This window comes from Zonotrichia leucophrys, chromosome 2, assembly GCF_028769735.1.
Source record: "Zonotrichia leucophrys gambelii isolate GWCS_2022_RI chromosome 2, RI_Zleu_2.0, whole genome shotgun sequence".
Classification (NCBI taxonomy): Eukaryota; Metazoa; Chordata; class Aves; order Passeriformes; family Passerellidae; genus Zonotrichia; species Zonotrichia leucophrys.
Genome location: NC_088171.1, coordinates 55,306,681 through 55,334,042, shown reverse-complemented (window position 1 = coordinate 55,334,042; position 27,362 = coordinate 55,306,681). Strand labels below are relative to the sequence as shown.

Below are 27,362 nucleotides of genomic sequence, written 5' to 3'. Positions count from 1 at the left end.
CGTTTTGGATGTCTGTGGGCTGGCAGTGGAACATGGGAGGATGCTCCCTTTTACCTTGCCCTTCCAAGGCACTGCTGCACTACAGGGTGATGACACTGTGACATGAGGGTGTCCCTTATGTCTTCTGGTTTATGCCTTACCTGCCACAGACCCGCCATCACCCCTCCACTCAACATTCTTTGGACAAAGGCCACCCATAAGAGCTGTCTCTGTGATGGAATTAATGTCCATGTTGCTACCTTGGATTGTCCAATTCTCAGAGGACAATGAGTGTAGGAACACCAACTTTCCATTTATGGACATTGAAACTGAAAGGGACCAATTATTATCAGCTGAATATCAATAAGTCCATTGGGCCTGATGGGATTCACCCCAGAGTACTGTGGGTAACTGTAGCAGACATTACAACACGACCACTCTCAATCATCTACAAAAGGTCTTAAGAGGCCCCACCAACTAAAATTTAGCCCAGGTTACACCAGTTTCCAAAAAAGGCAAGAGAGAAGACCAAGGAAACTACAGACGTGTTAGTCCAACCTCAGCACCTGGAAAAAATTATGGAGAAAATCACACTGGGTTTTATTAAAAGACATTTGAAAAGCAACACAATCATCAGACACAGACAACATGGGTTCAGGAAGGAAAAGTCTTGTTTAATTTAATAACCACCTACAATAAGGTCATCTGTGTGAAAAATGCATGTATTTTATGATTGGCTTTTCACAAATATTAAAATGAATATTATATGTGTTATGTTATAAAGTTATGCTATATTAATTCTCTTAAGTAGTGTGTTAAATATAGTTTTAGGTTATAAAAAACATTAAAATAGAAACTATGCTATGTAGGATACTTTTTTAAAGAAGGGACTCCCAGCGAGATAGCAGCCACAGGACACCTAAATCTTTCAGAGAAAAAGAATTTATTGCCCTCTTATCAGAAGAAATTAACTTCTTCCTGCCTTGAAGGCACTGTTAGGATTCAGAGGAAGAAGTTGACAATGATCAGACAGAATTCTGTATTTGAATGGAATGCATGCATCATGTATGAAGTGTATAAATGTGCAACAGGCTATTGTTTTTAAGAGTTAATCCTTTGTTAACATGTGTCCTTTCTCGGGCTCGTGATGCCCAGAAAAAGGTACCTGGATGTCTGTAACTCTTTGTCTCTATTGTCTCATATTGTCCTAATACAAATTGTCCAAATTATTATTACTCTAATTGTATTATTATTTTTATAACCATTTTATTACAATTAAACTTTTAAAATTTTAAAAACAAGTGATTGGCATTTTTCACATCTGCCTGGACAAAGTGAAGACACAGGATTTATACCCCCAGTTTTAATGGGGTTTAGAAAGACTTTTGATACTGTCCCTCAAAGCCTCCTTCCAGGCAAGTTTTCCAACAGTGGGATGAGCAGGTATGCAGTGCACTGGGTGAAGAACTGGTTGAAGAGCAGGGCTCAAATTATGGCAGCAAACAGGACATGTGGCTGGTGACCAGTTACCTGTGGTGTTCCTCAGGGCTCAGGTCTAGAGGCAGCTCTGTTCAGGCTCCTCATCAGTGATCTGGAGGCTGCCGTGAATGTACAGACAGTTAGGTGATGATACCAAACTGGGAAGTGCTGCTGACTCTCCCATGGGATAAGAGGCTTTGCCTTGCAGAGGCAATCCAATCTGGATTGATTGGAGTATTGAGCAGTCACCAGTGACATGAAGCTGAGCAAGACCAACCAAATGCTGGATTCTGCACCTGGATGGAATAATTCCAGACATGTCTGAAGTGGGAGAGGAATAGCTGGAGAGCAGCCCTGCAGAAGGGGGTTTGGGGGTGCTGGCTGGCTGGAAGATCAATGGGATCAGCAGTGTGTGTGCCCTGGCAGCCAAGGGAGCAAACCTCATCCTGGGGTGCATCAAACACAGCATCAGCAGCCAGCCAAGAGAGGTGATTATCCCACTGAATTCAGCGCTGGTGCAGCCTCACCTCGAGCACTGGGTGCAGTGCTGGGCCCCACTGTTTGAAAAGGATGTGAAGGTCCTTGAGCATGTCCTGAGAAGGGCACCAAAGCAGGGAAAGGGGCTGGCAGGAATGTGCTCTGGGGAGCGCTGAGGGCACTGGGCTTGTCTGGTTTGGAGAGGAGGAGGAGGCTGAGGGGTGACCTCACTGCTCCCTACAGCTTCCTGAGGAGGAGAAGTAGAGAGGGAGGTACTGAGCTCTTCTTTCTCTCCCAGTGTCAGGACACCTGGGGAATGGCTCCAAGTTGTGCCCATTGGGAGAAGTTCAGACTTGACAAGAGGAAACATTTCATGACTCTGAGGGTGGCCAAAACACAGAGTAGGCTTCCTAAAGAGGTAGCTGATGTCTCCCCCAGCCATGCCTGTCACTGCCAAAGAGGCATTTGGACAGTACCCTTAAAGCCAAGCTTTAATTTTGGTCAGCCCTGAAATGGTCAGGCACTAGGACTAGATGGTCACTCTAGGTCTCTATGCTATTCAATTACAGTGGCTGGGCTTGTCTTAGGTTGCAATGCAAGATGTAACCAAAAGTATGTATTCTATTACCATTTGTTAAAACCAAGTGGGGCAGCGTTCTTTAACTCCTCCATGACCCATCCTCCCTCCAGGGGGATATCTTGTCTTAATGGGCCACTGAACCTCACTGCAGGACTGGTAAAATTACATCATCCCATTGCGAGATGCTTCAGCCAGGGGGAGGAGCAATCCTACCTAGAAAAAATCTGAGATTTGGAACACCACAGTCAGCCTTCTCCCACTGGATTCCCAGAGGAAGACCAGATCCATCTACACCACCCTGGACCTTCAGAGGAAAACTACACCCTTCGACAGGATCACTGCTTCAACAGAACCACATCTGTCACTCCAAGAGGACTGCAGCCACCATTTAATTGGACTGCTACCACCACCCTGACCAACCCAGTCAGGTTGTATACTGACTCTACTAGTGTTTTTGTACTACTGAATTTCCTTTAATTTTCCTACTAAATTGTAATTCTGACTTGGGACCCCCTGCTGGTTTGCTTTCAAACCAGCACAGGGTTACAGAAGAGAGGACAAGGAGATAACTAGTTATCTAGTATTAACTGGGTTATCAGCTGAAATGGAATTTTCCAGAGAAACCTGGAGATACAAATTCAGCCTTTTCATTCAAGTAACCTTGTCCGTAGAATTGACTCAGTCAACCTTGGTTACCAAAACATCTATTCTGGTTTAATTTTAAATACATTGGTATTTCATTAATTTTTATGGCTGGGATGTAGTCTCCTAAATCAATCTGGTCCTTATAAAAATTTAATCCAGTTTGTTCAGCTGACTTTTGGCAGATTTTAACAGATGCTGAAAGCTCAGCATGTCCACACTTCCTGCATTTTGAGGCAAAAGTAATTGAAGAAATGTGATGACCAGAGGATTTTAATAGATGGCACACTCTTATTCAAAATCAGGGTGCCAGGGCACATATGCTACCACATAAAGCACCATCACCTGAATTATGTGAAAAATAGAGTGTCCAATTATTATTTCCAAATAACTCTTAGATTAACACTTCTAATGCAAGACCAAGATCTGGCCAATATGAGACTTTGCAGATATTTAGCATTTGTCATATAAATAGTGACTAGACACACACACTACCTACACTGTACAACCAAAATTTCTCCTAGACAGCAAGAAACTGGAGATAATGGTGGCATTATTAGAAAAATAGTTCACATAAATGAATCAGATATTGCAGAATAAACTGAATTCAAAGAGATCCACAAGGATTGAGTGCAACTCACAGGTCTGCACAGGACCATCCCCAAGAGTCACATCATGTGCCCAAGAGCATTGTCCAAACACTTCTTGAACTTTTTTAGGCTTGGTGCTGTGACTGTTTCCCTGGGGAGCCTGCTCCAATGCCCAACCATCACCGTCTGGGGAAGAACCTTTTTCTAATATCCAACCTACACCTTCCCTGATGCAACCTCAGGCCATTCTGTCAGCTCCTGTCACTGGTCACCACAAGAGAAAAGATCAGTGTCTGCCCTTCTCCTCCTCATTAATAGGTTGTAGACTACTATAAGATCTCCCCTCAGTCTCCTCCAGGCTGAAGACACCAAGTGACCTCATCCAGTCCTCATATTTGAAACTTCCCGTCAAAGCCCTTCATGACCTTTGTTAACTCTCCTTTAGGGTGTTCTCTAATAGCTTAATATCTTCCTTACATGGTGGCACCCAAAACCGCCCACAGGACTCAAGGTGAGGCTGCAGCAGTGCAGAGCAAAGGGGACAATCCTCTCCCTTGCCCAGCTGGTGATGCAGTGCCTGATGTACCCAGGACACGCTTGGCCCTCCTGGCTGCCAGCTCACATTCAGCTTCCTGTGGACCAGGGCTCCCAGGTCCTTTTCTTCTGGGCTGCTTTCCAGATTCTTCTTCCCCAGTCTGTCCATACATCCAGAGTTGTCCTATCCCAGGTGCAGAATCTGGAACTTTCTGAACTTCATATGTTTGGTGATTGCCCAGCCTTCTCATTTATCAAGTTCTCTCTTCAGGGCCTCTCTGCCTTCACAGCAGTCAACAGCTCCTCCCACTTTTCTAGCATCTGCAAACTTACTTAGAATCCCTTATAGTGCTACGTCCAAGTAATTTGTGAAGATGTTGAAGAGCACTGGGCTGAGGGTGAAGCCATGAGAAACCCCACTAGTGACAGCACACCAGTCTGTCACCCCATTGACTGTAACCCTTTGATAGCAACCTGTGGGACAGTTGCTTAACCACTGCACAATGTGTTTATCCAGCTGCGGGCTGGACATTTTATCCAGCAGGATCCTGTGAGAGACAGTATCAAAAGCTCTACCGAAATCCAAAATGAAGGTCTATGTTATAGAGCCACTCCATATTTTTAACACTTCTGTTGCATCAATAAATAACAGAAAGCAATGCAAGAATGCTTTATAAAAGCATTGATATATAAGAATATATTCAGTAAACTGAAGGTGCACAAATCCAATATAAGCATCGAGATAAAAACAACTCAATGTATTTAAAATCTCTTTAAGCCAGCGTGATATTACACACCTGTCACAATGCCATCCTATTCACACCATCAAGAATCAGACAAATCATACACTTTCAATTCCTAGACAAAATTTACTTGTTGTCATCAAGTACCCAAACCAAACAAACAAAACTCAATCATTACCATTTGGGGCCTGGTTTGTTTTTTTTTTTTTTTTTGGTAAAGTTTCAGCAAGAATAACGACGGATTTTATGTTGTATAGACACACATGAACTCAAAGCTAACCAGAAACATAGACATGAAGGAGCATACATGCACAGCTCATGCAATAACAACACACGGGCCAAGAAGGAGGAGGCAAGTATACAGAGCTGTATGGTACTGTGACCTACTCTGTGTCACCACTGGTACTATGACTGCATGAGGCCACTAATGTCTTGTAAATAACCCTGTAAATAACTTGCAGACCACTGACATAGGAAATTCCCACCACAGATACTATAAGAAAGCCAAAATTGCCAGATGCCTGACTGAACATGAAAGTCAAACCAGACAAATTTCCCCCTTGTTAGCATGATTGATCACCAAAGTGGAGGTGGAGCAGACCATCTGTCAGAGCCCAACAGCATCTTTGATTTGCACCCAAGGCACCCATCAGACTCAAGGCACCTGTCCTGGGGCTGGTGCATGAACAATCTTTGAGAAGTATGGGGTATCTCCGATATTCACATTAAGATGTTCTCTCTAGTATGCCCACACATTTCTGTGAGCAGGACTCCACACATTGGAACAGACACAGCTTGAAGCAGTACATGTGATTACAACTTGCACCAGTGCTTTTCCAGATGGTTAATCATAACCATACTGACAAAGACACAAGGAAACAAACAGTATTTTTAGGCTTCGACTCCAACTATGAACTCAAGTCAATTCAATCACACCATAAAGTCATCAGATCTCTTTGAACTATTACAGAGGATTTACGTGTTTTACCTGAAAACAGTTACTGTCCAAACCTGCAAGAATGGAAACACATCATGACTTTGAAAAGTCTAGTACTTTATAACCTGGTGAGCTAGACAGGAGTATTTGAAAGGGAAAATTAATCACTAGTCTGTGACAGCCTCAACTATTAGATTCTTAAATAATAACTCAATTATGAATAAGACATATTAATTATTGCGTTTTTTTCTGCCGCTGGAGCTCCACAGAATTCAACATGTGTCCAAAAAGAAAGTGTGGATTTATGGGCGTGAAGTATAAGAAATATGCTCACAAGATAATCTTCCTTAATTCACAAAAGCCCTATTCCCTAAGCTGCATAACGATACAGGATATGATAGAGGGGTATAAAGGTTTTATTAACCCTCAAAAGAGATGACTTGCTACACGTACTGACAACTACGTCTGCAAAACTCATGCTGGCAATAGTTTTATTGCAAACTGTACTAACAGCAGACACACCTGCTACACACAGTCGTACACAAATGCTTTTCTATTGGGCCTAATATCTGTATCCATGATTATGTTTTGAGACACCCTATAGCTACACAGGAGCTATTTGTGCAGAACATTTAGATCTATCAGCTTCCATTAATGAAGCTGAACAAAACAAAAAGTGGCCCGTAAAGCCCTCGTCTTTGGTCAGGCACTCCTGCAAATTCTCCCTGATTCGCCCGTTGGTCATTTCCAGGCTACGATAGCGCTAGAATCGGTACCGACTGTCCTAAGCAGCACAAGCTGTCAGCTGCAGACCAGCCCCATGACATCCCGAGCAGCTCCCCAAAACCGCAGCAGCCGCCGAAGGAGGCGCGGGCTGCGCCAGCCCCCGGCCCCCGCGGGCTCCTGTCATCACACGCAGCGGTGTCTGTCACGCCGCGGCTGCAGCAAGGCGGATCGCCGCAGCCGGGGATGAGTCGGCGCGGATATTAAAGGAAAGGCAATCCTCTTAGGAGGGCTGGCGGCGGGCGGTGAGGGGAGGCGAGGCGAACCGAGCCCGCGTTCCCCGCGCGGGCCGGGGCAGCCCCGCGGCCACGCCGGGCGCGGAGCGGCGCCTCCCCCGCGGGCAGCCCCGCGCCGCCTCAAGGGCGAGGGAGCAGCGGCGGCCTGGGCCTGCGGCAGGTGCCGCCGGCAGCGCCCGCAGCGCCGCAGCCCCGCGCTCGGGAGCCGCGGCCGGGGGAAGCCGGGGCAGCGCGGGGTGAAATGGGTCAGTTACGTAACCAGGCCGGCGGCCCCGGCCCGGCGCCCCGCGGGCACGGACCGGGGGAGCTGCGGCGGCGGGCGCTGGGGGCGAGCGGAGCCGCATCCTCCCGGGGACCCCGGGCACCGCCGCCGCGCTCTTCATCCCCCTCCGCCCCTTCCCAGCAGTTCCCCCGCCCCGGAGCGCACCTTCTCCTGGGCGCGGTTGAGGCGTTTCTGGACGTTTTTGGCGAAGATGCCTGTCTTCATGTCGGCCATGGCTGGTGGTGGGGATTAGGAGGGTGGGGAGAGAAGGCGGGCGAGGCAGAGCCCGGCAGCTACGAGCGGCAGCGGCGAGGCAGGAATGGAGGGATGGAGAGGAGGAGGAGGAAGAGGAGGAGGAGGGCTTTAGAGGCACAGCAGGGAGAGGCGTGGCCACCGCCGCCGCCTCAGGTGAGGCGCGGGTCCCCCGCCTTGGTCCGGCCCCGGCCCCCGGGGAGGCGGTGGTCGGACCCCGCAGGGCGGGTTGCAGTGTCTGCTGGAGGTGAGGCAGTTCCTCTAGATAGTAAAACATATCCAGACGGATAGCGGGGATGAGGATTTCTAGAAGCGCAGCTGATGGCTGCCTCCACTACTGGCACAAGCCTCCTTCTACAGCCCGAGAACCTTAGGCACCTGCTTACTCCCCTAGAAGTTTCCACCAGGTCAGAGTCACTCCCAGGTCCGAGCTCCTTTCACACTTTTCCCTGGTTTGGGGGCTGCAGCATCACGTGCAGTAATGGATGCTGTGGTTGAGGGACCTGCGCCCCCCAGCTCGGCCGGGACGGGGCTTCCCGGCACCACCATCAGCTGTTCTGGGGTACCATGCCCGTGCTGCTGAATGTGCCACACTTGCCTTGCCATTCTTCTGCTCTCGACATCCTCCTCCCATCCATTCCTCACTCCTGTCTCAGTGTAGCAACCAACAGCAGTAAACTGGTTCCAGACTGGTTTTGTTGTTTTGATCTTATTTCTGAAATTACAACTTCAAGTCAAAACTGAAGGGCAGTCATAAAAAAAATCTCTTTCTTCCCCTGACACTCAAGCACTGCAAAATCTTCTAGGGATCATGCAGCACCAGTCACTCAAGGTTGGCAAAGTCATCCTTCCTAGATACCAAGCCCCAAATTCACTCCTGGCATTTATTTCTCTTGTTTGCCCAAGTGTGGAGTTCCTTGATAGGGAGAGCAGAAATCCAGCAGCAAACATAGCAAAGCAAGACAAAGCAAAACACTGGAACTCAACTCTCTTTCCCTGAACCTGTATCCTTCTATAGGGAGCTGTCCTATTTTCATAGTACTTTTCATTGATTTTTCAAAAAACACATCAGAAGGTCTTCTACTGCCAAAAGAAAATGTCTCATACATTTAGTGAGTCCAGCTGTGCTTCCTGAGCCTATGTATTTCTGACATGTGCTCAGTCCCACATGTGCCTGACACATTTTCCTGTACTATTAAGAAGTTGATTTAACATGCCAACTGCAGCAGTAGTAATGTTTAGTAAGAGTAGGTACTTACTTAATTCTCATGTTAATACTATTTAGAAAGAAAAAAGTAATCACACCAAAACCCCCAAACCCAAAACTAATGCAGAAAACCAAAGAAAACATATCACAGCAATCAAGGAAATTATTTTGTCTAAAAGATTACGATAGTGTCTTACAATGCTGTTAAACTGGTGAAAGATAAAAAACAAAATCTCAGTGTGCACAGGGCTCCCAAATTCTTTGAAGTAATTTTTCACATTTTCAGAGTATCTCTTTCTGGGCAGTTTGGCTTTTGATTCCACTACTTTAAGAGTGACTTTAAAAAATATGAAAAGAAGTGCTCTTAACTGATTACTCATGCATTTTCTTCACCAAAGGGTAACAAAGGTAGGAAGTATTGGCAGAACAGAGTGCGTTTGGTTTCCTTTGGGTTAGGAGAGGGAGGGAGGAAACTCTCTTGTGCTTTTTAGATCCCTCTTGTCTGATATAGTAGTACAACCCTCATCACCAAGCCCAAAAGTGCTTTTTCATGCCAGTGGGTGAGGAAAATGAAGATGTGTACTTAGTCAGACAGCCAGTCTCTTCCTCCTCAGTCAGTTGACCTGCACTGGCTTTGCCCCATTTAATGGCCTTTGACTATAGCCAATGCTTTTTCACCAGCTAGTTTATCAGTGTGTGTGTGTGTTGCTGTCTATCAACTAGATTCCGGAAAGTAATTATCAGCAAATGATCAGAATGTTCTCTCCATACTCTCTGTCTGTTGTATATCGCATTTATTGTAATTAATACTGCAGAGAAAATTTCTCCATTAAGATGTCTTTCAAAGCAAATTTTTCTCTGTGCATTGTTCATGCTTTAATCTGAAATAGATCATATTTAAAAATATCATCTATTTTTAAATGATATTTTTAAAGAATATAAACAATAGTAATACATTAAAATAATAATTTAATAATAAAAATTAAATGATCCTTTACTACAATTTACCCGATTTCTCTCTATTTTCTTGTCATTGTTTATTTGGTGCTATTTTAAAATGAAATTTTACTTTAGTTTCCCTCCTGAATAGCAGTCATTCATAAAAAAAAACACTCCTAAGGGAATGGTGATTTTTCAACATAAAATCTTTAAAAGGGAAGGGAAGAAAGTAAATGTAAGTACAATTGCTATATTACCACTTTTTCCAGCTGTTGATTCCAGTTCAACCAAAATGCTAGTCAGAAAAAGAAGAAATCTGGATAATTTCTGCCTCATCAACAACACGGTTTCTCATCACACATTTTGTCACTATAGACCTCACATTGGAGGTAGAAATGAGATGGGACGCTTGTTTCTTCAAGCAGCAAGGCTAATCCTTCCTGTCCCTTCTACAGCCACCTGACCCTTCCTCACAGCACAGCCAACAGACTCTCACCAGCAGACCCTGACTGTCCTCACAATGAACCCTCCTCTCAACTGGCTAACCCACTCTTCTCCAACACCCATCCACACTGGACATGGCTGTGCCCCATTAAGGGCAAGGCTGCTCCTCCTCTTTGGTAATTAGAACAGCTGCCACTCATCAGGGGCAAAGTTACTTGCAATCCATTCTGCTGCAACCTTTCTGCTATTCTGATCACTCTTTATTTGTGTAAAGCAGTAAAATTAAAAGACACTGGTCCATAGGAGTAAATTTTAAAATACTGATGATAGAAAAAAATGACAGGTATCTTGCAGCCGTCTCCATTGCAATAATAATTAAAATACAGATATCAATTGCTGCAGAGTAACAAGAGACTTGCACCTTTACAAATAACAGCATATGGACACTCAGAATTCACACTACAGACATGGCACATAAAAGACATCCCCATTATAAGCACACCACTTTAGTACTCAGTGAAGTGGAAAATTGGAGTGGGAAATGGCACTGCAGGGCAGCCTGGGAGTTGAAGTCACACTGTAGTGTGGTTTGGGGAGGCAGAATGTATGGACAAAAATACAAGATGAGATGGGACTAATAGAACAGCAAAAAAGGGAAAACAACATGAGAAAATAAAAGGTTTCAGGTGTACAGGACTTGAATTTTATATCTTCTTTTACATGTGACAACTTGGTACTATACTTGTGGTTTAGGTCAGCACGTAATGGGCAGCAAAAGACTGTCTAAATTATTTGGGTAGCTTTTGTAAGTCTTGCTGACTTTTGGATGTGAGTCAGAGAGGGCAGAGCTGTCTGTCTCACTGAAAAGGAAAGTAAGGAACACAGTGGAAAACATGCATCAAAAGAAAAATGTTTTCATAAAATAAATGTAGTTCTAAATCCTGTAAAAATCTAGGAAAATTTAAAAAACATCCTAAATTCAAACCCATACATGTTCTATATTTTAATATTTAGACCCTTCTTTTTAATTAAATTTCTTCTTATTGAAGACAAATACAGATTTTAATTTTTTTTTTATATTTTCCTTCATTACCAGACCTTCAGATCAGCACCTCTCATCCATTAAAATGCTAACATATGTTGAACTGGTACTTACATTCCAACAGAGAACACCAGTTACATCACGGGAAAGCATTTTACCTGAAAGGTACCCTTTGCTTTCAACTTCATTATTTGAATCTGAAATTTTCATGATTTGAGTCTGTATCTGGCGTCATGTAGCTACATACAGGTAGATGGTGTTCAGCAATGGCCTCACTTCGTTACTCTGGAAAGTCTGTCCTGTTGACTTCAATCAGCAAATTTCTGGGTTGACTCCCCAGGCTCCAAAACTGCATAAAATGAGCTTTATGTGGGAAAGTATGACTAATGAAGGGCTGCAGAGCTTGCTCACACAACGAGCATCAGTGATGTTTCCATAAGAAATTAATTCCATGGCATGGATGTCCATGCTGGACTTCTGGGGTAGGAGGTTGTGTTGCTTCCCTCCTCCAAGTCCTCTTCCCTGAAATCACAGGAAGTGGATAAATTAACTTCAAATAGAAAAAAAACTTCTGGAGAGAGAAGTCCTGGAATTACTGCTGCCTTTGGGCGAATCTTTTCAGGTATGAGGCAGTGCAAGTAGATAAGAAGACATGACACGAAATCAAAAATCCTTTAGGATTGGCAGGTGGGATTAGGAAGAGTGAATAACTAAATATCACTTAGTTAATACCAGCCTATTTTACTTTTGACACAGTTGGTGTGACGTCAATAAAGTACAAACTTAAGGAAAAGACTAGGGTGATAAGAAGGACAAGATTTCTTGAGATCCAGGAAATGAGTTTCAGCATGGACAGAGCTGCAAGGATCCACAGTTCCCTCCCTCCCTCAGCGAGGATAGCTGGCAATTTGGACCTGTTGCAAAGGGGTCTGTGCCAAGAAATTGGTTTTCTATTCATCATTTAGATGGCAACAGTGCCTTGATAGGCTGTGCATACTGATTCCATACTGATTCCAGCATTAGGAATGAATGCTGATCAAGATACTTGTGCTCTGGCTGGCCTCCTCCCGATGCTCTTTGTGATTAAAAGTACAGTGAGCTACATAGAAGCTGAATTTTGGAGAATTATACTGATAACATGAGCTGTTCCACCTAAATAGGAAAGACACCCACCACACAATAAGTACCAATCTCTTTTAGCCAAAATTCAGGCTTCCTTAGTCTATCTGAGGTCAGCATCAAAAGACCATTGAAAATTGCTTTTGAAAAATTGGAACTTAAATGTGCTTGGCACATTTTATCTTCTCAGTCAGAAGAACACAGGCCAGAACCAGAAATATCTTCCTTTTTAACTGTCATGTAAAAGGGACAGACTTTCTGTAGAACATTCTTTGGATCTTCCCTGAAAGAAAAGTCAGTCTCAGTTAAAAAGTTTATTTGTCCACATGCAATTTTCCATACCCCTCTTTTCCCCATCAAATATATTTACAAAATTCCTAGTATTTACAGTATTATCTAGAAATGCACACCTTTTGGTTTTCATAACAATAAAAATTAACATGGTAACAGTTAGTCTCTCTCTTTTTCCAGTTTTCTTTAAAGCCATTCCAGCACAATCTTGCCTTTTTTTGGGGAATGCCTCACCAGTGGTGAGTGTCTCTCTCAGGTTAGGCACTTGAGAAGGGGTCTTGGCATGCATGGCACCAATATGATTCCCTAAGCTACTCTTTGCTCATGAATTGGCTGCTAATGACATCATGCACATATTACATGGCATAATCTAGGCTCTATGCTTTTATTCCTAGTGCTAATACACATTTACACAGTGCCATTGCTTCCACCACTTATATGGGCTAGAAGCAGGGATGTAGCAAAAAGGTGTGCAGTGCTAATCTTGAAATTTTTAAAATTTGGAGAAAGGTGACTAGCTGTATCTATTCTGTGTGTGTCCCTAATTTAGAAAGGTCATGAAAAGATAATATATACATACAAAATAATGAATACATTTATGTAATCATGAAGGTCATAGAATTATTTTTTTTTCTTCAGGAAGATAGATGCATGTAAACCACTGTGAGTTGATTGTGCTAGTTTAGTGTCTGACATGTCATTTTCTAAATATCAGGAAATTTTTCTTCCTAGTCACTAGAAGCTGGACTGTGGAGGTTGGAGGCCTCCCCTCCTGCAGCAGTTCTTCTTGCCACTCACTGCTTTCAAGGAAGCAATAACTATTTAGAGCAACCAGGGAACTGCTTGCATGGATACAGAAGATGGCTTGCAAAAGCAGCACTGCCCAACTCTTGTTACTAGTCCTAGATGCATCAGGCATGTCCCAAAAAGCCATGATCTGCAAGGAATAATGTGACTTCCGGCTACAGGAGAGGCACTTTCATCATGAATACCATATAACATAGCAAAGAGTTAATCCAAACTTCAGAAAGGCACCCCTGGAGTGCCTGTCTGGAGACTCTGTCAAGTTGCAGGTTCTGCTGCTTTAAATCATGGAGTCAAAAGTCAGGTTTTAAATCTATGCATTCTCCAAAGATGATCCCAGCTGTTGATTATCAAGGATCCTTATTCAATATCCCCACTCTTCTTTCTCAGTACATTATTTGCTTCTAATTGAGTTAGATTTGTCCTCACTTCTCTTACAACAATCCATAAATTTTTCAAAGGAATCCCAAACTGAATTTGATGCCTGTCCTCCATCAGGACTTTGGGAATGCCAGCACTTCCCTTATCAAAATTAGGAAGAGCAGCACACTGAAAAGTTGCAACATACATTTCTCATTACTTAAAGAAAATCTTTCATCTACAGTGGCTCCAGCTACATTATTATTATTATTATTCATTCCAGTGGTGTCCTAGACAGATGATGTGAGACGTAGTCCCTGGAATCAGATAAAATAGTCTTACCTGTAAGTGGCCTGACTTGCTTAAGAGATTCTTATTTAGCTGTGGCTACTGTATTCCTCAGCATATATGAAAAGCTGTGTTCCACTTCTCTCTTGTTCTGGTGGGGTTTTTTGTTTTGTTTTGTTTGTTTGTTTAATTGTTTGTTTTGTTTAGTTGTTTTTCCCCAGAAAGGTTTCTGCAGCATTTAAAAGAGCTACAAACAAACAGCAGGGATTGGAGGCAAAATAATCTTTGCATCATGATTACAGCAGAACTTTCTTTGGTCCTCCCCCAGTCTCCATTTCTGATCTGTTTCACCTTATTGTAAATGTATGCATAATAAACACTCCACTCATCCAGTGACTGTCTCCAGAAAGAAATTTGAACTATTTCTATCATTAGATGAAAAGACACTTTGGATGCTAACAGTTGCTATAACAGTCACTATAGGAACCAAACTCTTCCTAGTCCTTGGCATGCAAGACTGATTTTTCTCACACTGAAAAGAAGTCTTTAACTAATAATCTTATGCTAGTCTTATTTTAGAGACATCTTTTTGCAGCTTCTTGTAGCTTCTACCAGAGGCAGCCTTGTTAAAAATGAAAATTGAATTTCAACACCTTTTCTCTTCCTTTTCCCCTCTTCAAAACAGTGTTGAGAAATGTTCACACATTGCTACTCTTCTCTCTGTTGTATCTCAGAAATGACATGCAGAAGACGAGAGGGCTAACTACACAATAATATCTCCTGACTGCAGGTTTCAAAAATGTGCTTTCAGAAAGAAAGCCTTTGGTAAATCTTAACTACCAATGAATTAATAACTTTGACATATCCATTATTTTTTTTTAACTGCAATGCCTTTAGATGAATGCATCTTGTATAATCAATAATGAATGCATTGCTGCATAGAGACAGGTCATGGACTTCGTATACTACACTGTAGTCCCTGAACACCTGTAAAACAGGGAAACTAAAATAAAATCTCTCATACCAAGTAAAATGAAGATCGAGGTTAGAAAGCAGACTGAAGGTTCAGGCAGCTCTTGGTGCTGTTCTAGAAGAAGAGTTTTCTGTAAATGAGGTAAGGATTTGCAGAAAATACATGAGCAGAACCTACTGGAATATTTTTCACTGTGCCCAGGTTTCTCTTCCCCTCAGTGTAGCTTTGTTCAAGCCCAGTATTTTCAAGTACCATCCTACTTTTCTTTTGAAGCAGATGATCTAATCATGCCAAGGGAAGAATTCAATGTCAGGGGAAGAATTTTCAATGTCAAGGGAAGACATTTTGATCAGGGTTAGTGGAATAGTAGATGAGCAATAAATAAATTTAAGAGTGTTAGTAGACTGTCAGTAGTCAATACATCAGAGCTGACATGCACTAGTTGACATGCACCTTAACAAGGAGAACAAAAGGACTGCTGAGTAATGGTGCAGAGGCATGGGTCAAAGCCATGACATACACAAAGCTAACTGTTGCAGTGTACTTTGTATTCTACCCATGAAAAAGTCTTTGAAGCCTGCACCTGTTCTGTATATCAAGGAAAAAGCAAGTTTCTTCTGATTTTTCTCTACATGTCTGCCAAAAAAACCCCTTCCTCCTGTTAGCTAGTATCTGCTAAAATAAAATCCAGAAGCAAGCTTAAAAGTTAAGGGTATTTTTGAAAAGGAAGAAGTCTTCTTGGGAAATCTATTTTCTCATTACATCCCCTCAGACTTGTTGTAAAGTTGACTTTCTGTTCCTCCACCTTGCTGGCAGCAGAGAGAACTGAACTGAACTGTCTGGAGCTCCATTTTGCAGGTAGAACTCAAGTGCCTGAACCTGCCCTGAGACCCATGTTGAGGTGCTCATGGGAAGAAATCCATAGCATGACCAGGCACTTCTGTCCTTTCAGTTTAAACCCTGGGGCTGAAATAGGATTAAAAACTTGGAGGAAATATTTTAAGAATGTCTTAAGAATTCATGGGAAGTTTAGGGATACCAATTTTCTTCATGAGGACTAAAGCTGTTAACCATTCATACTGAGTTTCCCCCCCTAAGGATCCCTCCAACCTTTGTCAAATAGACTTGGAAGGCCAACTTACTCAGATTTCTGAGTATGTAAAACTTAAACTGTAAAACTCAAGAAATTCCAGCCTGATTGCAAATTTTTGGTCTATTTGTAGGATTTCCTTGGGACAGTGGGGAAGTAAGATCTGCCTAATGCCAGGAGACTCCCTCATAGTTTTCACCATAGCCCTGTAGAAAGCCATACTGGGACATGGGTTGTTTCAAAGCTGTTTATGAGCTCTGTCAAGGCTGCCCTATGTGTGCAGGCCCCTGCTGAAAATCCAGGAACAGCTGTTGCCACAGACTGCAGAATAGCTGTCCTCCAGACTGCCGCTTACAGCGCTCCCATGGGATCTGAGAGACAAGGTTTTAAGCAAGCCCCAAACCTCATACTGCCCTTTGCAGGGTAGATACTCCAAATGCTAGACTATTACTAGACAAGTGGGTGGTAGCAATCTCACCTCCTGCTCTTCCTACCCAGAGAAGAAAAATCATGATTTAAGGCATCAGGTGCTGAGTTCTGGTTTCACAAAGACGCCTACCTACACCCATGTTCACATGAGAAAAACATCTCCGTCTCCAGAATTTCTTAGTAACTGGCAGAAATGCATCCACAGTCAGAGTTTCTCTGAGGAGCCTGTTTTCAATCCTCATTCCCAGGCTGGGGCCTTGCATAACCTGAAGGCTGAATATGACGAAGTCCAGCTGCACAATCTGGGCTAAGGCTCTCGAGATGTGAAGAGGCATTGTGAGAAAGCACATTGGCTAGAGATATGCAAAAGAAAACATCAGGCAAAGACAACTTCATTGAGCCTAGGGTGTGCAGCAAATAAGGAAATTTCACTGGAAAAACTGTCACCTGGAAAGATATTAAACAAAAGGGAAAAACAAGGACTCGGAAAAGCAAAGTGAAGGTTCAGCCCCTCAAAAGGTGGAATGGAGGCCTGTTCTTGGCCTGCTAAGATTCATCCAGTGCTTTACTGGGGTGGTGGCTCAGCAACTCCCCAGTCAATTAGACAGCAGTGAACTGTTTTGCTATTTTTCCTCTGTGTGTGGGATATTCTGTGTAAACCCTGCTATTAGTTTCCATCTGCTTATGGTTAGAGCTGCCTGAAGAAAGTGAGTGAGTCTGGGCTGCATAGTTATTGGGTCTTTTCTTCCTTTTCCACACATCAGGACTCAGAAAATTTCAGAAACTGTCGTAGTCCCTCTAGACCCAACTTTGCAATGCAGTGTAGGATTTGCAGGACTGAGCTGCTGAGGTTTTATTTGCATCTGGGCCTAATGAAAGGTGAGTGCAACATATGGAGATGCAGGATTTTTCAGGGAGACATGGAACATGATAAAGATGAGCAGACCTAAACTGAACCACATTGGTGTAATGTAGATTTGAAAAGATATTTTAAGTCATGCTTTATATTATATGACTCATCAATATATTGCTCAACATGTAGAATTTACATGACACATTTCCACATGCTTTGAGATATAACGCAAACCTTGATCCAAAAATGCTACCAATTCCAGGGCTCTAAATTTAGCCTGTGGATGTCAGAAGGGCAGTAAGATGGTATCATTTATCATTAAGCACAAACCAACAAAACCTCTCTGCTGACATAATCTTTTGCAACATCATTACTTTGGAAAATCTCCCTGACGTAAAGAGTTTGGAGAAGGTTAGCAGCACTCATCCAGAGAGAGGGAGAAGTTGTCTATGCTATTATTGAAGCATATCACAATGCAATTGAACATGATCTGCTTTCTGTATTGATTATAATTTTTCTAAATAAGATACACGGCTTTGGCATAGTATGAATATTGTTTTAGAAAAAAAATTAAATGAGAGGAAAATAACTTTCCCAAAAGCTTTCCCAGGGAGTGAAAATTACAGGATCATATGAAATGAGCGTTACGAGTGTCAAACCTACTGCCTGATTCTCAAAAACAAATCAATGCCCTATTAATGTTGGTCTCTTTTATAATCTGGAATGATCCGGAGGCAGCCCTTGCTAGAGGACCAGGTGGAATTGCTTACACTTTTCATGGTTTTTTTCATTTCAGTCATAGGGAACTACAAAACTTCCTTGAAGTTCTCTGGCTTCAAGGCCTGTCCCAGTTGCTGTCAAAGTAAACTAAAACTGATGTTTCTCTTGAATATGCTTTGGTTTAGGATCTCACTCTCTGAGGCAGAGGATGCATCTATCTATGTGTTGCTGCAGGCCCCCAGCTGGGTAATAATTAGCATTGACTCCATGATTGCAGAAGGCTGATCCATTGCTTTATTATACTGTATCATACTATACTTATTAATAAACTCATCACCCTTACAGACAGTCTGATACAGCTGGATCCAGTTGGTCAATCAATCAAAACATCATCGGCAGTGTCCAGTTCAGAAATCACCCTTTGGTAAAAAAATCTCCATAACACATTCCACAACAACACGTGCAGCAAGTGGAGATAAGAATTTTTTCTAACTCTTTTCTCTGATCTTCTTACAGCCTTCCCCAGGAAAATGCCTGGGAAAGTCATCTGTTGCTCTCTGTGGCCAGAGAGCTGCTGCCACATCCATGTGTTTTGGCTCTGTGCAACAAAACTCCGCTTTATTTTAACACAGGCTTTGGTACTACCCAACGTTAATGCTGTTGCCTTTGCAAATATGATGAACAGTTTTGCTTTGAAGTTTCTCTGTAGCTTTTAATTTGTCTTTAATGTGAGTTTAAAGACACATCTTAGTAAAACAGTGTCACTAAGTAAAAGTGAAACATGCTCTGTTTGAAATGGAAGTACAAATCTAATCCCTCTAATGGTATCATATCCAAGAGGAACAAAATTAAAGCATAACACCAGGGTTTAAGATTATTGAGAAAATCAAATTCCTTTTGTAAGTCTTTACACAAATTGTTCATGGTGGGTCTCATCTCCTCTCCCTGCAGCCCTCTGAATAGAAATTATTTTATTTAGACAATTGGCTGGGTGGACACTCCTGAAGCAAATGACAGCAATTGCCTATGGCATATGTGCTGTGAACTTTAAAGCTAACATTTTTAAATGGTGAGTGAAGGTCATCACCAAGAAAAGTCACCAATTCAAAGTAAAAGGCAGGTAGATGCTGCTTAGTGCCCGAGAGACCAGAGGATGAAAGGAAAGAAAGAGGAGAGGTTGGGATGCATATCAGATGAGGCTATGGTATCTAGTTCAGGGTGATGGCCACAATGAATATTTAAAGAGATGTAGCAGGTGAACTGTAATGGAAGCAGAAGTAAAGCTGATGTCAACATGAAACCATACAAATTTTGTAGAAGACCAGCAGTTCAGAAGCTTTAAATTTTTAAAATATTTTTCATTGTCCCAGGATCTCCAACATAATTTTGATGCCATGGTTTTTACATTGGTGAACATGTGTTACACCACTGCCTTTATAAATTCCAGATACTTTGTGCATCCCTTGTAAGGTAGTCATAGAAGCAATCCCACTATATAACTGTAATATCTTAATAAATCAGGTCATAACTATATATAAATCAGATTATGAAAACACTGGAACATCAGAAATGAGAGGAACATCCTTGGAACAGCTGTGATGAATCCTGAGCGATGCTGTGCATGACTTACCCCAGAAAAAGGAAAGGTAGCTGACTGAGAACTGGTACAATGTCAGAATAAGCAAGACAACAGAAGGCAGCAAGCTGATCACCTGTATTATTTTTCCTATCCCTACAGAGATCCTTCTAAAGTGCATAATTAACTTCATTAGGAAAATCTTCTTACCAGTCTTTGGTAATTCATCTGCCTATGAAGAAATTGAAAAGTTGAATTATCAGAAAGATTTTATTAGTTATCTAAAATTGTGTGAATTTGATCTTAGGTTTACTGACTGAGGTTTACTGGCAGCGAGACACTTGGAACTACATTGTCAATAATCCAGTGATTTTTTTTGAGTATTGTGCAGATGAGAACACAAGGCATGTGCTGATAAGAACTACAGATGTCAATATATTCAGTGCATTGCAGCACTGGTCAGCAGGTAACAGAGGAGAGGATTCGAATGACGGGATAAACTGGAGAAAACAAGTTCACTTTGGAACACACCCTTTGCTCTGAAAAGAGCACGTTATGCATTCATTAATGCTAGTAGCTGAAACTGCAGAAGTGTCACTTGAGGGAGGATCTCCAGATCTGATCATTTGGTTTCAACCTGAATTGTACTGAGCATTGAGAAATGTAAGATAAAACTAAAATCCTGGAAGCAATGACAATGCTTGTACAATGCTTTTCCCCTGCCCATTTCTGCTTTAATTGAGAAGCTAAAAGGTAACTAAATGCAAAATGGATTTATGTGTGAATAAAAATGTATCATATGAAAGATGCATCACGAGAATATTTTTACACATTTTTATTTTTATTTTCTCTAAGATATTCAAGTGAAACTGATTTAATTTGCAAATCAGGGCTAATTCTGCACTCCGGCAGAATACTCACTGGCAGCTTGAGGTGTAAGTGTTTTGCAGACACAAAGAGGCAATCTTATAAACAGATTAACATTAAGAGGAGGTGCTATAGCTGGTTATGCACTCCCCTTTTGCTTCTTAAAATACATAACTGAGAAAAACAACCAAATATATTTTGAGTAAGGCAGTATAGGTTTTTTCTGTTGCTTTTCACAGTTAAATTAGGCTTAAATATTGTATTGAAAATAAGGATGAAAGCTTGAATATGAAAATTGCTGCAGTGAATTTAACTGTTGCTTTACTGAGGGTCTGCTTTCGTAATTCTTGCTTTACACACTCTGTCCAAATGGAGTCCAGAAAAACAACAAATTGGAGACATAAAACTGAATACATCTGACAGATCACATCTATAAAAACAAAATTAACTATGTTACCATATAAGGTATGAATCTATCCTTACCATTTTTCCCTAAAAAACATTACAAATCAACCAAACCAAGTTTCCACACAGTTCTGGCTGAGTTTTGTTATCTTATCCTCATAGGGTGGAGAATTCATCCACAGATTGTCACTCATCTGTGTTAGTCTTGTAGCTTAGGTTATTCTTCAATCATGCCCATTCACAGTGCTTCAGTTCATGCCTCTAGCAGTCACAACATGCAAACTGGATTCCTTTTGTATGTGACTAAACCAGAAAATGTGCTTCCAGGGTTGACTTTTTTTTTCTCCAGTTGACTGCTGGTGCACAGCCCAAATGACCAAAGTAGACTGATTCCAAAGCAAGACAGGTAAGACAGCATCTGTAAAGTAGACACTGAATTGTCAGTTTTACTTGCTTTGCTCCACTCACACTATGCTGCTTTCTGATGCCAGCCTAGCTGTTCTCTGTTTTTCAGTAATAAGAAATCACTCCACAGTATGGATTTCTGCCACCTCAATCTGGTATGGTTGCTCCAAGGTCAGAGTACAAGACAGAGATTTTGCTTTCACCTCAGTAATGTTCTGTGTTATGTATTTTTACCTGCATTTTTACAAAATTTTAAAAAATTATTGTTATTTTTAGTTGATTCTTGATTTTAGATTTACAGTTCAGTCACATGATAGAAGGAAACTGAACACATAAACAAGGTTGCAAAGAGTTATATTCACTCTTGAAAAAAGCATATGAAGAGGACCTAAGGCCTATGTACTGGCTGGACCCTCTACACTTTTCATGCATTTATTTTAATCCTAATAGCAAGCCATCATTTATGAGGTCACCTTGTCCTTATGTGTGTATCAAGCTGATGCCAAATTGCTTTTTGACTTTTTTGCTTTTATATATTCTCTATATTCTTTACACACAAATTTGTAGCTCTGTAGCCTATTATTATAGTCGTAGCTATCTCCACTACTTTTCTCTTCCCTGATAGGCAGGAAGACAAAATACATTTTAGAGGCTCCAAGCTGGGGGTTCCAAGGCCCCTATCCTATCTTGGTTCTTACTGGGAGCCAAGGTTGAAACCAGCTCTTTGAGACACATTTTCATAAACTAAGTTTAGTTCCTATTTAAGAGGGGAGAATTTAGAAAAGGGTTGAACCATGTGGGAATTACCTCACCATTTATGTCTCTAATTGGGGATTTTTGTCAATTATGCAAATTTGCTAAGCTTTTAAAACTATTTTCACTCCATGTAGGGGGTGGACATTTTCTGTATTTGCCCTTGGAGGCCTCCAATAAAAAACAGCCTTTATGTTACCTCCTATATTAATATTATCTCAAATGTGTGTTGTTTCATTTCTAGGTCTCTAAGGCATCAAAGCTGTTTTGGTGTCCAGGGTTCTCAGAATTAGCATCAGCTAATTTTCCTCTCACCATCCTTCTGAAACTTAACCATCTATCATTTATTGAGTTTTATTGGCCATTTGAAGTGAAGCAGGAATTGAACAGTTGACTTCTCAGGATTGCAGCTATATTAGGTATGGGCTTCTGGTGTACCACCCAGTAGTCTGAGGAGCTGAAAATGTTGCAGTGACATTCTCAATGAGAAATTTTGGCTGAATGAAATCATTAATTCTGTTTCCTCCCAATTCAGTGACATTTCTCATGCCAATGAAAGATTAAAAAAAGTGGAGCAATGATGGCTGTCTCAGAAGGATTGCAATGCTCCCTTCTAGTGCATCACCTCCACCATCTATGTGTAAAACCGAGCAGCAGACAGCCAGATGCCTGCTACAGTGAGATGCAGTGGGAGGATAGAAGAGAAACAAACCCAGGGACAAGTCTTGGCATGAGGGAAATAAGGATCCAAATTTTCTACGCTGAGTATAAACAAGGATTGTGCTTCACATCTCCTTCATGCCTAGAGTAGGAAGGCTAACTTGCTTCTACTGGCTCCTTCATTGGTGAGAGTTTAGCATCCTGGCACAGCTGGTACCAAATGAAGCAGATCAAACAGCTTAAGGTGGGGACCTTGTGCACAGGCAGGGCTGGCACGTGTCCCTTAAGTGAGCTGTCATTGCAGTAAATGGGGCAGAATCTGACATCATGGGGAGGGACGGGGAGCCTGCTGCCATGAGCTCATGCAGAGCATGTCAGAGACACACACACAGGCTGGTTTTCTGCTGACACACCAACCTGACAGCAGTCACTACCAGAGTCCCTGTGGACTTCATGCCTGAACACAGGACACTCACCCCCATGTAGAAATCACTGAGGTTCCACTGAGGAGTTATTTCAGATCAACTTCCTGCTTCTTCAAAGCATTTTAACTGACTTCAAATCAACATCAAAATAGATCTGCTACCTTAGAACCGATTTGAACGGAAAAATGTTTCCTCAGATTCCTTAACCCCAAACAGTCTTTCATTACAGGGACCACGGGAAAAGTGACTGTGCCTGATGAACACGTATCAGAAGAGAAGAGTCATGAATGCAACTTTGAATGGAGCCTTTATAATCCCAGATTAATTGCTTTTTTGGTTATGAAGTTTGTCTTCAAGTTAGCTGCACATTATTTGTGTGAAGTAGTAGTGGAGATAAACACATGCAAAAAAAAAAGAACTGTAGTTTGAGGAACTAAATACTGTAGCTGTCTTGTGCCCACAGCAATTTCAGCTGTACAGCTCAACCTTTTCTGGAGCAAGCCTCTGTATCATATGAGAGGCAAAAAGATGAAAGACATTCACATGCTCAGTGTAAGTTTTAATAGTGTGATCTATTGGACCTTATATGTAGACCTTCAAGGAACCTGTAGGATGCAGCTTAGAAATATCTAACAAAAGATTCTGGATTTCTAGTCGACAGGCTAGCCCGTATTATGTTATTTCAAGTGATTTTGGAGCTGAAAACCTCTGTCACCTATAACAGTCTCATCATTATTCAACTCATGCTAAGCACAGGGAATAGAATAGAATAGAATAGAATAGAATAGAATAGAATAGAATAGAATAGAATAGAATAGAATAGTTCAGATATAATGACCATCTAGTCTGACTGCCTGACCATTTCAGGGCTGACCAAAGTTAAAGCATGGCTTTAAAGGCTCTGTCCAAATGCCTCTTCAACACTGACAGACATGGCTGGGGTAGACCTTGACTACCTCTCCAGTAAGCCTCCATGTTTTGGCCACTCTCTGGGTAAAAAAGTGTTTCCTTATGTTCAGTCCAAATCTCCCATGAGAGACACAGTTTGAGTTATTCCTGCATGTTCTGGCACTGCGTACCAGGGAAAAGAGCTCAGTACCTCCCTCTCTACTTCTCCTCCTCAGGAAGCTGTAGGGAGCAGTGAGGTCACCCCTCAGCCTCCTCCTCCTCTCCAAACCAGACAAGCCCAGTGCCCTCAGCGCTCCCCAGAGCACATTCCTGCCAGCCCCTTTCCCTGCTTTGGTGCCCTTCTCAGCGCATGCTCAAGGACCTTCACATCCTTTTCAAACAGTGGGGCCCAGCACTGCACCCAGTGCTCGAGGTGAGGCTGCACCAGCGCTGAATTCAGTGGGATAATCACCTCTCTTGGCTGGCTGCTGATGCTGTGTTTGATGCACCCCAGGATGAGGTTTGCTCCCTTGGCTGCCAGGGCACACACACTGCTGATCCCATTGATCTTCCAGCCAGCCAGCACCCCCAAACCCCCTTCTGCAGGGCTGCTCTCCAGCTACTCCTCTCCCACTTCAGACTTGTGTCTGGAATTATTCCATCCAGGTGCAGGATCCAGCATTTGGTTGGTCTTGCTCAGCTTCATGTCACTGGTGACTGCTCAATACTCCAATCAATCCAGACTGGATTGCCTCTGCAAGGCAAAGCCTCTTATCCCATGGGAGAGTCAGCAGCACTTCCCAGTTTGGTATCATCACCAAAATTACTTACAATGCATCATGTCTTGCCTTCAGGTCCTTGATTTTTAAAAATCTTGTTGAAGAATTTTAGCATGAGCTTTTAGATTTTTTTCAAGTGTAAAAAAATTGTATCATCTGAATTAGTTACTGACAGGTTCATCAAGTCCAAGAAACTTATATTAATGGCATAACTTCATTATCCATGCTCACTTTTCTCTAATGCAAGATATAAAAGAGATGTATCTATGTGTTCTTTTTTAAAAGTTGAACTTCTGTTGATTCATCTAGAAATTCTGGTGAGCACAAGAGGGAGTCAGCTCTGGTGCCCTGACCTTTTAAAGAGACCAGCATCTCCTGACTGCCCTGCAATTCTGGTTCCAGCTGCACTGCTGGGCCTCAAAGAGGCCGTAATCATTTTTGGCACAGACAGATATGGAATACAATTATATTTTGGGTTAGCCAGGACAATTCTACATCCTACAAGGACATTGAATTTGATCACATAAAAGATTGTCTTACTAAGTGCCTTTCAATTGTAGCATTCAGGTTCTGTGCAGATCCCTGGGCAAAAGTCAAGTACTCCGTCTCCTTTTGTGCTCCTTGATGAGGTGCTTTGAGACAGAGTGTTTTGTAGCACTGCAAATGGGGTTTCCTTGGGATGCTCCACTGTGATTTACACAGGCATGGCTGAAGGCTGACAGTGTTACTGCATGTTCTGTCTCTGACTCCTTGCACTCTGTGCCACTGTATTGCTCAAGTATATCCAAGTACATCCCTACTATTATTATGTTTCATACTCAGGTATAGCATTGAGGTCATTACTGATTCTCTATTACCTTTTGATTGTATTCATTTATTTATCTCCTTTGATTTTAATTTTCCCTAAACTGCGCCTGCCTTTTGCTCACAAGGTTTTCTCTGATATTTCCACATAATTTGAATGTTGGTCCCATGGTGTCTTAGTGATACCTCCTTCTCAGCAAAGCCTCAAGCCTGAACTAGATGGTATTCAGAAATCCCTTCCATGCAGGACTTCTATGAACACATTACTTTTTACTCTGTATCTTATATTACCAAATTACAGATTTTAGGTTTTTTTGTTTGTTTTTTTAATATTCCCTGTGTGAAATTTATCAAAATTTGTCTGTTTGCTTTATGGAGATTTTGCAGCTTCACTCTTTAAATCTTCTGGGTAAAGAATAACAAAGTTCCTTGCTAGTTTTTGATTTAGAACACCTTTAAGTTATTTCAGTGACAGAAACTTAATTCCATACCAGCTTAGATGGAAAACATCTCCTTATAATCACAGAATCCCTTTTTGCAACACTGTTTTCTCGAGAATCTTTTGGGACTTTGCCTTTCTAATTTTCATGCTGCATCTTCTGGGAATATTCAGAAGTGTTAGACCTAAGTGTTCAATATTTCAAACTCCTTTTAGATTATTTCTCATATGATCATGTCCTGGCAAGTTACTGTGAATACTCTTGAGATAACAATGCCATCATCACAATCGATAAAAAAGGAAATATAATTTTTTTGTTGTTTTAGATTTGCTTTTCTTGCCCCCCCACCCCCCCCAAAGATATACAGAATTTTGCAGTACACCAGAATCAAAAGATAAGAATGAATCACACCTGAAATTAGTGACCAGTTTTGGATTTCATTTGCTGGGATTCATCCCTGTTGGGGGTTGACACTGGCCAAATGTCAGTGCTATAGTTGAGCAAGGAGGGGAAAGAACAATTAAAAAGTTCATGGGGGAAGATAAGGATTAGGAGAAAAACATTTTAGGGGCAAAACAAACTCAAAACTTTAAAAGGCATACAGAAAAAATTTATAAACAGAATTAAAAGAGGATGAGAACTCAAACTTTTCATTTTCGTTTCCTTCCCCCAGCCCTTCTTTCTTTCCCACCGACAGCACAGGGAGACAAAGACATGGGGTTTTTAGTCAGTTTGTTATTTCTAAAAATTCTTCTTTAGTTCACTTGGGGAGGAGAGTCTCTTTTGCTATGCCATGAGGTGGTTCCCAGGGGAGACAGCTCTCTGTGAACTTTTCCAATGTGGTTCTAATTTTCACAAGTAGAAGTCCTGCCCAAATCTGCTGCAATGTGAAGTCTCTCCCATGGGCAGTCTTCCCACAACTGCTTTTTTTCGTGGGCCATTTAGTTCATGGTGTTATAAAAAACAAATATTGTTATTGGCTTTTGCATTTATGTATTGACTTTTGTTTTGCAAGTGATTATTGATTACAAAAAGTCTGATATAGTACAATTTGTAATTACTGCTTTTGATATAGTATAATCTGTCAGTTTATGTATGCACCATATAGCTTTTATAAATATTAGTGTAATATATAGAATTTTAGACCATAGCATAATAGACACTGTGTAATGCTGAAATGCTTTTTCATGTAACTAACTCAGAAAATGGTGTAAAATAATAAGGTGATTTCCCACATTTGGGGACTATCTGAAAGACAAGATAACAGAAACCGGAGCACCAAAAAAAAAAAAAATTAGCCCTCAATA

General features: G+C 41.7%; 1 protein-coding gene across 3 annotated transcripts in view; it reads right to left on the bottom strand.

Annotated features, from left to right (window-relative positions):
* Nucleotides 1-7,613, bottom strand: part of AMPH (amphiphysin) — a 123,555-nt gene extending 115,942 nt beyond the window's left edge. The window contains exon 1 of one of the 3 annotated variants that reach the window (XM_064705054.1): nt 7,408-7,613. In XM_064705054.1, the coding sequence (XP_064561124.1) occupies nt 7,408-7,476 (69 nt within the window). In that variant the 5' untranslated portion in view covers nt 7,477-7,613. The remainder of the gene's footprint in view (nt 1-7,407) is intronic. The other 2 variants (XM_064705056.1, XM_064705055.1) reach the window with 2 other exon arrangements.
* Nucleotides 7,614-27,362: the final 19,749 nt, after the last annotated feature.